The 12,594-nt window shown below is 36.5% G+C and overlaps 1 protein-coding gene across 3 annotated transcripts in view; it reads right to left on the minus strand.

Moving 5' to 3' along the window:
• Window positions 1-12,594, minus strand: part of LOC101169556 (disintegrin and metalloproteinase domain-containing protein 12) — an 84,225-nt gene that overhangs the window by 15,171 nt on the left and 56,460 nt on the right. For all 3 annotated transcript variants that reach the window (XM_023963430.1, XM_023963429.1, XM_023963431.1), the window contains 5 exons: window positions 9,041-9,218; window positions 4,848-4,937; window positions 2,688-2,883; window positions 2,496-2,604; window positions 1,889-2,087 (listed from right to left, as the gene is read on the minus strand). In XM_023963430.1, the coding sequence (XP_023819198.1) occupies window positions 1,889-2,087; window positions 2,496-2,604; window positions 2,688-2,883; window positions 4,848-4,937; window positions 9,041-9,218 (772 nt within the window). The remainder of the gene's footprint in view (window positions 1-1,888; window positions 2,088-2,495; window positions 2,605-2,687; window positions 2,884-4,847; window positions 4,938-9,040; window positions 9,219-12,594) is intronic.

Consider the following 12,594-nt stretch of genomic DNA (forward strand, 5'->3'; position numbering starts at 1 on the left):
TGACCACAACCAGCCCCTCTAATGCTCAGTCTACTGTTAACGACATACACATTTTAAGAGCTGAACCCACAACTGCAAAGGGTTTGGAAAACATCTGCTATGTCTAAAAAGGAGATAAAATCTCTTAAGAAGAAGCAGGCTGTAGTTTGAGGCGGTGTGTAAATTAAGTATGATGTAATATAATGATCAGTTTTAAACTAAGCAGCAGAGAAAGTAAGAATGGGTTATTTTGATGTGGATTCTTAGCAACTTTCTACAAGCAAGTATGACAGGAGACAGCAGCATAGACGCCAATATGCAATTAAACATTAAATCATCCGATGACGTTTTTTTATGTTTCAGATATTAAGAAGAAAGTATAAGAAATTGCAATGTAATACTTTTTAAATGAATGACAAATATCTAAATTGTTGTTAGCATAGTTGTTATATGATGCAGTTCATAATAATAATTTGAATTAAACATTAGTTGGGATCAATTATTTGTACACTGGGTTCATGAAATTTTGCTATCTTAACTTCTGTGTAAGGCAAATTGTTAATCCAATCATCCACATTCATTACAAAATTCTTTCAAAATAAAATAAATTGACTACATTTTATTGGAAAATACTATTTGTATTGAGAGATGGTAGGTTTATTTTACTATGACGTAAAAACAACCAAGTGTATCACAGCGGAAAGCCCACTTGTGATGGCAGCAAAAACTGATCAAACCATAATTGCAGTCCAATGTGTGGAAAGACTTTGCAACACATGTGACCATACAGTGTGGTAGAATTGTCTAATAATGCTCTGTTTTTATTATTTTGATGTGGAAAAACAAAAGTAGGTTGAACTCTATGAAATAAAAATGTGAATGGATTTGCCATCAATTCCTCTTTACTTGTTTGTTTGTACACATATTTCATTTACACTTAATTATCTTCCAAGAAATACACGGAATCTGAAAAACGTTACGATTCAGTACCAGGTATTTATCTCTGAGTCACACTGGTTGAAGTTTTGGCTAAAGATGTCCTGGATCGATTTTAGGTCAGTGAATCGGATCAAATTGGATCGTTCAAAAATGAACCAATAGACCATGAATTGTATCAGCAACCAGAAATTATTATATGAATCGAATCATTGTTCAAATGAATCGTTACATTGGAAACTGATCACTACAATTGGAACCAGTGCTGCTTTAATTGACCATATTTGAAGGAGTAAATGCCGGCTATCCTTTCTGTTCTGCAGATACTGTAGCTCAATGGTTCTTGACAATTTTTAGACTGGATTTCGAGGTACATTGTGGGCGGTTCACTTTTTCTGTCATTAATCGTTAGTTCTAGTTATTGTTTGGTTAGGTTAATCAGGTTGCTGCTTCCTTAGATTTGGTGTTTCATGTGTGTTTTAAGATGGCACCATAAGAGCTGGCCAGATGTGAGGCAGGTGGGCCACTATTTTCAGGAGGGCCAGAACAAAGTCTCTTATTAAAAAAACAGTAACATTGTACACACTCATGCATCATGAGAAATCTAACAAGACTTTTTGGAATAGGAACCATATCACTTAAAGGCTTTTTAGTAGAGTGGATACGATCCACTTCTTTAGACAAGAATTCAAAATTACATTTTGACCAGTTTGTCAATTTTTTGAATAGGACCACATGTTTCAACAGAAATAGACTTTCTTGTAAACAACACCTAGTGGTTACTTAGTCAATTCGAGTGTCTTATTTCAAACCTACTTCAATCCGGAAGTCACATAATTCCATTCTAGTTGTCAAGTCTTGCATAAAAAGCTTTTATTAAAATGCTATTAACACTTGACTGTGCATAAATTAAACTTATGATTTAATTGTAGACGACATTATTAACATTAAATCGCACAAGATGACCACTTACCATTCCATCTCCACACTTTGTTCCAGCCAGAACAAGTCCAGGGTCTGGCATGTCATCGCCAAGGTAAACATGCGTCCCTCGACACAGAATACGGCCCCCTTCTTGGAGTGGGATATTGGTCTCAATAGACACAGCATTTGTTCCGATAACTGGCCGGTTGGCTCCATCCTGACACTGAATTTTACCACATTTCGCATCCCTGCATACAGCGCACACATGCAAATGCAAAAATCAGACAGCAAATGCTAGCCTGTCAAATGTAGAGACAGATGAAAGTTGAAGGGCGGCAGAGTTTTCCTTCGCTGAGACTAATACATCAATTAACAAAGAAAGATTAGAGAGTTAACCCCGAGGGGAAACATCCATGCAACAATTAGATGACAAGATAGCGTGAAATGATTCATGAAAAGTTTCTTAGCAAGTAATTAGCTGCAATCTTTCTCAATTTATGTTTATAATCATGTAAACTTTTGTTTGAAGACAACATGGCAAATGTTATCAACTTAATGATGATTGCTAATGACTGCTACTTAAAGCTAATTAGATGTGATTTGCACATTAATTTCCCTGCACTTCTGCAATGCTCAGAGTAGCAGCCAAGTTTTACCTTGCATCACATTTGGCAAAGGAGCCTTTGGAGTCTTTCCCACAGTTCCCATAAGGATCCCCTGCAGAGTTGACTCTCTCAAAGCAAATCCCAGGTGCAGGCTTTGCTCCTGCAAATTTATGGTGAGCAGAGGAAAAAAAAAAAGTCACCAAAATGCAGAAAGAACATAATTACAAAAAACTTCTGCTATACCTGTTCCCCACAGGGTGATGCATTGCTGCTCGTGGGTTTGACAGATGCCGTTGTAGCAGTAGCCCTCAACGTTGTGGCAGGCGTGTCCATCATGCAGATAAACATTGGCTGGGCAGTGAGGGTTGGCACCAGTACAGAACTCTGGCAAGTCACATGAGTTACTGGACTCTCGGCACAGGGTGCCAGCCGGCTTGAGCTGTAAATACAAACGCAGCTCTCAGACCCAAAACCTCCAGTGCTGCAGGGTTCTTCACTTAACATTTTCACAATAATTCTGTCATATCTCTATGATGGAGTATTAGGGCCTTCAAAAAAATACATTCATAGTACAAAAATCTACAAGAATAAAGTTAAAATTTTCTGGAGTAAAAAAGTCAATATTTTAGAGGACTAAAATGATTATTTAATAAATTATAAATAGAAAAATTTACGAGATTTAAGTAATAAATTAATCAGTGAAAAGTCTGTTTACCAAAAAAACTACAACAAAAAAACTAAGCCATTCCATGTTTCGTAATGAAATACTGCACACCCACCTTTATTTTCGAAAAAGCATGTTTTTTTTTCCTTGTGAAATTACATATTTTTTTCCTCATAATATTATAAGATATAAGAATGTATTCTTGTAGAATTATGATTTTTTTAATCATACTATTACGAGTTTATTCTTAGAAAATTACTACTATTTTGTCGTAATTTTATGCATTTATTCTCGTAAAATAGCTATTGTTTTCTCTCAAAATTTGTTCTTGTAAATGTTTGACTTTTTTTCCCTCATACTTTCACGACTTTATTCTCATATATTGATTTCTCTTTTATGGTGGCCTTAATACTCTGTCTAACTTTCCATGCAAACATGACAGCACACTTAAAAATAAAAGCAGTTCCACTATGGAGATGCCTGACATCTGCTGTGTTTACAAGAAAGTAAAAAGCCATTTCGTTGCCACCAAAGTGGTAGAAACTGGGATTCTGCCTGATACTACATATGTAAAAGGGACGTTTTCTGCTATTGCAACTGTTATAAAGTTTATACCATGTTCAATAATCACCTGCATTAGAGACAGAGAGCAAAACAAATCATCTTTATTCAATTTCACACGTCACGACCTCTTCAATAGAGAGTATTTTATGAGTTTAGTCTTTCTGTGTTTAGCGGGATTCTGAACAGTTTGGGTTGTAGCTTTCTTTTTTATCCTTTTAATAAAAGAATCTGCATAAAAACTTTAAAAATGTTGCCTTCTTAAACTTTTTGCATCACAGCTGGGTGCAGTCTTTTACTTTCCCTTTTATTCCTACTGCTAAATTTAAACAGATGAAATGATAGAAAAGTACTCACTGTTTAACTAATTATTTTGTTTATCTTTTTATTTTCACAGAAAGTTATAATAAAATTTAATAACCAGGTATTTACAGGTCAAAGATTTTAGTAAAAAAATAGGTTGTTTCCTAATAAACCAACATTTACAACCAATAAGATAAACTAAACTTTATTAGAATTCAAAGTTGAAAGGTTGATTTAGATAGAAAAGAGACTTTCTTTTTAATTTGCCTAATAGAAATCCATCAAGTGAAACTTTTTAGTCACCAAACCTCCTCTACTCAGCATAAATTACCCCATGCTATTTGCAATTTCTATTTTTTCACTGACTGAGGACAAAACAAAGCAGTTTTCAAGAGATAACAAAATTCATTTCAGATTGCAGCGATGCAGAAAGACTGCTAACATATATGGAAAACGTAAACCTAAGGCCTAAATATGAAAATACTGTTAAAAATAGGATCTAGGAAGAGTGCTTTCTGATTGTTAGGCAAAATACCTTCAAACAAAAACATAGAAGCAAAAATGTTCACAATATGTAAATGATACTTAAAGTCTGTCAGCAAGCTCAAATGTTTCTGCAAGCTCTATAAAAATAAATGACTAAAAATCAGTGCTTCTCCTTTACGTCATAGTGTTTAGCAAAAGATGGCAAAGTTTTGTTTCTTTAACTAAAGAAAACTCAAAACCTGCTGACGTAGGTTCAAAGAAACTTCTGAAATTTCATCAAACACAGATGCATAAGGCTCTCAAAAAGGGGTTAAAATACTTTGTGTAATCTGGTACGACATCTTTAGGAAAAGCTTGAGAACTGGAACCATGCCCCCACTAAAACTTACCTTGCAGTCGTCACAACATTGTCCATGAGCGCACACGGCGTCTCCCTTTAGGGTGCATGTGGTGGCATTGCAACAGGGGTTCATGCATTCCTGGAATAAAATGAGATCATAAAACATGAAATTAGCTGGACTCAACCAGAGATTTGGTAATCTTTTGACTAGTTCTTTTTAGAAACAGACTACCGGTAAGTAAAACGGCGCACAGTTCTTGTTAAGAGTTCCATTTCCTAATTTGGATATTGATGACAGAAGACGTTAATTGAAGGTTGTGTGTTTGAATTTTGAATATTTAAAAATGAGCAGGGAATATGAGAAATATGCAAAAAATGTTTTAGGAAAGAGGAGAAAACATCAATTTTCCTCTCTGTGACATACTGATAACAATACAGTAGTGTCAATCATTTGTACATTCAAAACTTTACAGTGTAATGTGATGATTTCAAACATGCAATCATTGAAAGCGTGAGTGGATGTTAATAAATCCCCCCCCAAAATTTGATAGTTACATGAGAATAATGACAGGACAAGTGAACTATTATGAGTCATTTGTTCTCAGAAGGCTAGTAGTGACAATGGAATGTATAACATTCTCGAGCCACAAAAATGTACTTTGATATTTAGTGCGTCTGTGAGAAAGCTATCATAAAAGTCTCCACATAAATCTAGTTTCTAGATCTGCGTACCCCGCAGCATTTTTCACTTGAAGATTGATCTATTGAATTTTTTTAAAGAGCTTTCAACTGATTCAAAATCCTGCTTCCAAAGATGTTGTAGTAACTGAAAGGGAACATATATCACAGGACTCTAGGTAAAACTTCACTTGTTTGGGCAACTTTCATACCAAGAAATATATTTTAAAATACTTCTTTTCTCATAAAATACTCACCATGTCTTTTTTTTCATCCCTAAAAGAGCTTTAGGTCCAAGATGGCAGTACCGGTATTTCTTATTTTTTGTACTTTCCAAAAACAGAATAAGAAGCCTTCAGCTATTCAGCACTTCTCCGATAAAAACAGGGCTCTCTACTTCCCTTTTTGAAGCAAATTTGGATTTTTAAGGCTAGAATGAAAACTTTCCTTTGGTTGAAAGGGACTGAGAGCCATAGCAGGCTGTTTTATGGCAAGACTGCCATCCTAGGATGTAGTGGACATCGTTCCCAGCTGTGCTGGGGATATAGTTCCCCTTTGCTCTTTGCATTGAACTCAATTTCTTTGGTTTTGTTTTCCTAAAGCAGTCTGTTCATTTCTGAAGTTCCACTTCTTAAACAGCAGTTAATTTTGACTCAGACCGAGTCGGACCAATCACTGCATACTGACAATTTCTGATTCTAACGTGACAACGTCCGTATTGTGAAAAAATGGAATTTCAATGGAGCCGGAAGTCAGTTTTTTTTTGGGGATGACATCACGCTCACACAGTCCAGTACTACTATACAGTCTAGTGATTGAAACTAGGGGATCTAGTGAAACTGAAGACGGCTCTCATTATGTATAAAGCCAGGTACAACTTATTTCCAATAAACTTGAACAGCAAATGTTCAAAGACAGAGACGGGAGTTTCAATCTAAGAAAACAACTGAATTTCAAAAAGCAGCGAATTTGCACTACAAATAAGAAAATGTGTTTATTAAATTGTGGTGTGGATTTATGGAACGGATTGGATGAAGGTTTAAAACAAAGCAAAAGTTTACAAATAGAAGTTTCAAATATAAAAGTTTCAAAATAACCTACGACAAGTCACTAATAGAACTTTATGAGCCCAGAAATGATTCATAAAACAAAAAATGTCACTTTTGCACAGTTGCCATGCAGAATTGTACCGTGATTGTTTTGTTCATATCTGTAAATAGAAATATGAGCATCATCAGGTGTTGTGAAAAGGGGTGCAACAGACAAGATTTCTCTTCAAGCGCACTGTATTGTTTTATGTCTTTTTAAACCACTGTGTTGATTTTTCATTTTTTTTGTGTTTGAAATAAAAAAAGAAACTGAAACTGAAACAGTCAATAATCATAACACATGGGCTATTATGACTTTTCTTAAGCTTGTTTACTCTCCTTAACTAAAATGAATATAAATTGCATGTGCATTTATAATATATTAGACTATGTCTGTGAATCTTGGAAGAGGTGTTTAACTGCCGGAGATAACTCATCAGCTTTATGCAGTGGTGTGACAAAAACTATGAATATTGTCGTTTGTTGCTTATGCATTGTTACTCATTCCTGCCGTATGACTGTCACCGTTTACGCCCCAGTCCTGACGCAAGTCTTTTGTTTGCAGAGGACAGAAAAAGCTGCTTTCATCCCAAATTCTAAGTGCGCAAGCAGATCAAACAAGCTGTGTGCTCAAACCAAGGAGGTCACAGTGGGAACACAGCACAAACAGAGCAGGCAAATATAAATTATACAGTTGATTTGTTGCTGTTCAAACACAATGGCTCTGCTTAAATACCACCCAGCTCCATTAAAAAGAAGCTTTACGCTAACTCTGCATGCCCAGACGCTCCAACACAACATGGAGGTTTTAATAAAAAATTCACTCAAATTTACGAGTGATGTAAACAAGTAGTAGAAGATTGTGTGTCTTAGCAGCTCATCAAAAGCAGCCGAGTGTTGACTCCTCTCAAGAGAAACTGATCACATCACATCAACTTCAGGAAAATCTCCTTATTAAAATTTGATTCTTAAATCAATGTTTGAAGCCTTTTTTACCCAAAAGCCAGACATCGTGATCTCCAAATGTAACAACATTTGCAAATAAATGCTATACGAATAATTAGTCTGCAGCTTTATTTTAAATCTGCCTGATATATATTTAAGAAAAAAAAGGAAAAAAACTTTGTATCTTTTCAAAGGTTGTAGCTATAAGTTATAAATATAAATTAGACTGTTGCAAACTTTTCTGTGCCAAGAAAAGACAGTGAGGGGAATTGGGAAAATCTAAACCTGGGTTTAATAAAGCTTGTGATAATTAAATGCAGGAATGTCCCCGTCTACAGAGATTTGCAGTTTTATAATTTGGCAAATTTTAAGAGATTTTTTCCCCTCTCCTCCTTTCAGTTCATTACTCAAGTTTTTGAAGAGTTACTTTGATGAAAAAATGTTCTGGAAAACCTTAAACAATATTTTCTTGTTTTATTTTTCAAAAAGAAATTGGGGTTGACTCTAATACAACATACTTTAATACTACAATACTGCATACAAAATGCAAGGGCATTGAACGCGCATTGAAAGTCGAACCAGTTGAACTTTGACAAATCAGGGACTTGAATTTGGTAGTGATGGATGGGTAGTGTCCTGTGGTTTGTGCCTGGTACAAATGATATGACACCAAGTCTTTCATAAATACGGTAGGACAAGAATTGGGAAAGAAAAAGCCTGGAGCCAGATTCATAAGATTTGCACCGCTTTGACATTTCATGCAAAGCCACTTATGACTGTGAGTAAATGCGCTAGGATTCGGTAGCGACAGTCCAATGTGAACAGCATCTGCTAAAAGAAGAAGGCGCCAAAAGCATGTTATTGTGAATGTAGCATACTGCAGGTCTCTCAGCTTCATCTGAGTGTGGTGTGTGTGTGGATTCTCAGGTCACGTAGTCTGTTACACACGGATGAGAAAAGGACGTGTGCATGAATGTGTGCACTGGAATGAGTCCAATGGCTTGTTTCAGATTTGACCCAATTACACCATTGCGTGTTTGCTCTGTTGCACAGTTGGACAGTGGTTTGATTAATGAGGCTTCAACAAAGATGTGACATTACCGTGGCAACCTGCTGGGGCAAGGTGTAATGTAAAAAGAATAAAAGAAAAACATTTCTCTTTTGAAACTCTCTGCCTTATAAAACCCAATTCTTTTTATTTGTTTCGGCACACAATCCCTTTAGAGCTTTTGATCCACGGAAAAAGTGGCAAAAACCATCTTCTGTAATTTTTAAAGTCTTTCAGTGAAGCTTGTTAAACTCTTAAAAGGCGCTAACCTTAGTTTTGTTAGGACATGTGTTTGCTTCATTTATTTCTAAACTATTTTTTCTTTTTCTTCCTAAAAATAATAATGGGGTAAACAACCTTCAAGGGTTTTGTTTTTGCACCGGGTTAAAAGAAAAAATCTATTTTATTTACTTCTGTGTTTTGTCAAATATGGTTCACTCCATTGGAGCAGATAAGTGTGAAGGTTTCTTCTGTTCACTTTACCTCCGGCTCCCCACAGTCGCATTCCTCTCCTTCTTCCACGTACCCGTTGCCACACTTCTGCCCTCCATAGAGCACTTTAACCTCCGGCATGTTGTACAAACACATACCCACACCTTTCTCCAGACTGGCTGCAAGATCCTTTTTGCTACACGTGCTAAACACTTTTGGAAATGGATATCTGCAAGAAAAAGAGAGAGAAAAAAGAAAAAGGAATTATTTTGTTGAATGAGAGCATTTAAACAATATCATCCAAACACCAAAACATGTTTGATCTGGTAGTTTTAAAGCTCTTTTACACCAATTTTATGTTCTATTGCTACTGCACAAGCTCTAGTTTAATGGATATCTGAGCCTAAACAATACAAAACCACCTCCAACAGTCAAAGGAGACATTTTCAAGAAGCATATCACGGTTGGAGAGGAACAATTTAAGTAACAGACTGAGGGAAGTGTGTAATTTTAAAGGAAAATGACTTCTGTCTGAGCGTAGAGCAAAGACAAGTCTGAAAGCATCTAATTTCTTCTGCAAAAATTTCATATTCAAGGTACTACCTACCTGAAGTGCTGACTACAATGTAATTTAGAAAAGGAGGAAATTGAATTTCAAATCAAAAGAGAAAAAGTTATGGTTTGAAAGATGAGACATTGTGATATGGCAAAAAGCTGCAGGGAATGACCTCGCTCTTAGAGAGGAGACACATCAGAGTGTGGAAGGAAAGAACAAAACCTAATTTGCAGATGAGTGGAATGAAAAGATGGAACACCAGAAGACTTTCTCTGCAGTGGAGGAACTTGCAAACTGGACTAAATAGTGTTTGCAGACTTCTAAACAGCCAGAAATGGCCCAGCTACCGAAGGAAAAGGTAACAAAGGATTGACTAACTTTGGACAAAAACAACTAAGAGATAACAAAGGCTTCCTATCCTGAGTAATTAGGAACTCCACGGTATCACTGTGAGGTCCGTCAATGACTGCAAAGTCTGAAATCCGAGATCGATGCACCTCCGACACCTCTGATCCCTCTTTCAGATTCAGAAGTGGATCAGTATTTCCAGTATGAAACAAACATTAAGGTCAGCATTTTTGTGTAAAGAATATTTATTGACATTTTTATATTTTATTTATTTTTACATTAAACTAGAAAATCAAATGTCCAAACTCATCTAAACGATGAGTCTCAGTCGTGTAAAAATAAGGATTTAATGTGATGATAAAAAGTAACCAGGACCGTTTAAAAATCAATATTATCAATGGTCATATTCAGTTTTACCTTGTGATGGTATGAAGCGTAGCTATTTACAATACTAGGTGACACATTTATTTTAAAAGTTACTCCTATTTGAAATCTAGATTTGCTACTGCTCTAAAACCTCTTTCCTTTGGAGGAAACTCAAGTTGTAGAACGTGCCCTACTATAAAACAGTGTTTGAAAGCACAGTAAAGATTTTTGTGCTTCCTGTTTACTGAGAAACTGAAGCTGGCTGAACCTTTGTCGGACCAAATGTCCTCAAAAGAGGCTGTAGCGGATTTTGGGGATGGGAGAGGGGGTGCTAGCAAACAGGATTGTAGGCATGGCACAGAGATATGGAGCTGGCTCAGGATCACTGAAAAGCTTGAGTTGAGACTGGAACATGTCAAAGACATACATGTGAGACGATAGACAGAGGACTTCAGATGCATCGAGGCATGACGACTGTGAAGCTTGAGGCTTGACAGGGCAGATTTGTGAATTTCAAAATGACAAAAAAACACATTTGTGGTTCCTGCTGTTGGACGGAGATGGACAGACGGAATGTGTAATGCTTTGCTTTTGCCTAAGGGGGATTTGGCTGCGGGAGCTACATGGATATTTCACTGCTGTTAGTTGACTATAGTAAAGGCTCCTCCTGAGGGGACTGGAGATAACGGTGGACGCATTCACTGGAAAGGAAATCCATTTTTCCCCCAAATGAAAGCAGATTTCCAAAGTACACAGAAAAAACATCCTCTCCTAACAGCCACCTTTGGTTGAAAGTAGAGGCTCCAAATCTCTTAAAAAAAGAAATCACCTTTAAATGTGGGCTGCTTTCATCTTCTACTGACCAAAAGCCAATCAAACCATGTATGTCCATTCATCTCAACTCATATAATCCACTCTTAATCCTTGTGTCCAATCCCACACACACACACATGCATGCACACACATACACACACACACACACACACAAAAGTTTGTGGTTTTGTGTGGAGAGAAATCAAGGACAGAGTGTGCAGATCAAACGACTGCACACCAAGGTTATTGTACTACTATAGTAGGGAATGCAGCTGATAAGAAAACACAAGTTTGCTGCAGCAAATGCCAATGGAGAGCCACTAAGAGGTAAACAGTCTGTCCTTACTAAACCTTAATAGAGAAAGCTGTGACAGCTGCATTTCTTTAGGGACAAAAATACGCTTTCACAGGGTTGACTCTCGTAGGAAGCCCTGGCAAGATCAGTAGCATAAATATGTGTTAAAAGCAACATGAATTTCATGCCATCAGTATGCATCCTGCTACACTCCGCTTGAAGCAGAGGCAAAAAGACAACACGTCTCTTTAGGGAAACTGATTTTTTGCATGCCACTAACTTACTTTCTACATTGCATGACTTAAGAAAACATTTCATCATATCTCAACAGTTTACAGGGTTATCCTATTACGGCGGCATTCGTTCACATTCATTACTAAATTATTCCTTTAAGGCCTACCACAGTTTCTGCAATAGGATGAAATAGAGATGATATGTAGTAACAGATGTAAGTCACAAAAACAAAACTCACACAATCTAAGACGGGGATGAGGATCAGTTACAGCTAGTTAGAATGTGCTTGAATAAGTAGAATGAGCCTTTTGAAGCCGTCACTGTTAGCAATCTGTGTTAAACTAAAGTCAGCACGCCTATGTTGCACATCCATATTATAATTGACAGTCCTCCAGGTAACAGCTTGCGTGCACGATATGAGACATAGATTCAGTATCGGTCAGACCGGGTGTCCAGAGAAGCTGCGCAGGTATTTTCCGTCGCCTGCTGCCTACAGCTCTTCTTAAAGGTTATGAGGAGAAAAATCACTGCTAGACGCAGAAGAATGCAAATCAGAGACTTTAAAGTTGTTATGCCTTCAGCTAGATATCTATGATTGTCGGCAGAAAATTGGAAAGGCACTAATATGCACAGAAAAAGAGCCAGCATAAGTGTTGAATGTGATGTGAATCACAAAATCAGTCAATGCAAAAAACATACCAAAGATCAACTACAAATAATAAAAAAAAATAAAAAAAATAATGTCTTAGCAATCAAACAAGATTTCAGAAACCAAAACACGCTAATAAAAAAATTAGAAGGATTTAAAACTGAAACGTTTCTAGAAATCAAAAGGAAATGTTAAAAACAAAACACAATAAACATACTAAAAAGCATCACCTATTGAATGATGATGTTCAGCATCACTTCACGTCAAATAACTTTCAGTTGAAAGATGGAAAACATAATCATCCAATCAACGATGTTTCATAATGCCTACCCTTTGAGGTTTCG

Source organism: Oryzias latipes, chromosome 15 (genome assembly GCF_002234675.1).
Source record: "Oryzias latipes chromosome 15, ASM223467v1".
NCBI classification, from domain to species: Eukaryota; Metazoa; Chordata; class Actinopteri; order Beloniformes; family Adrianichthyidae; genus Oryzias; species Oryzias latipes.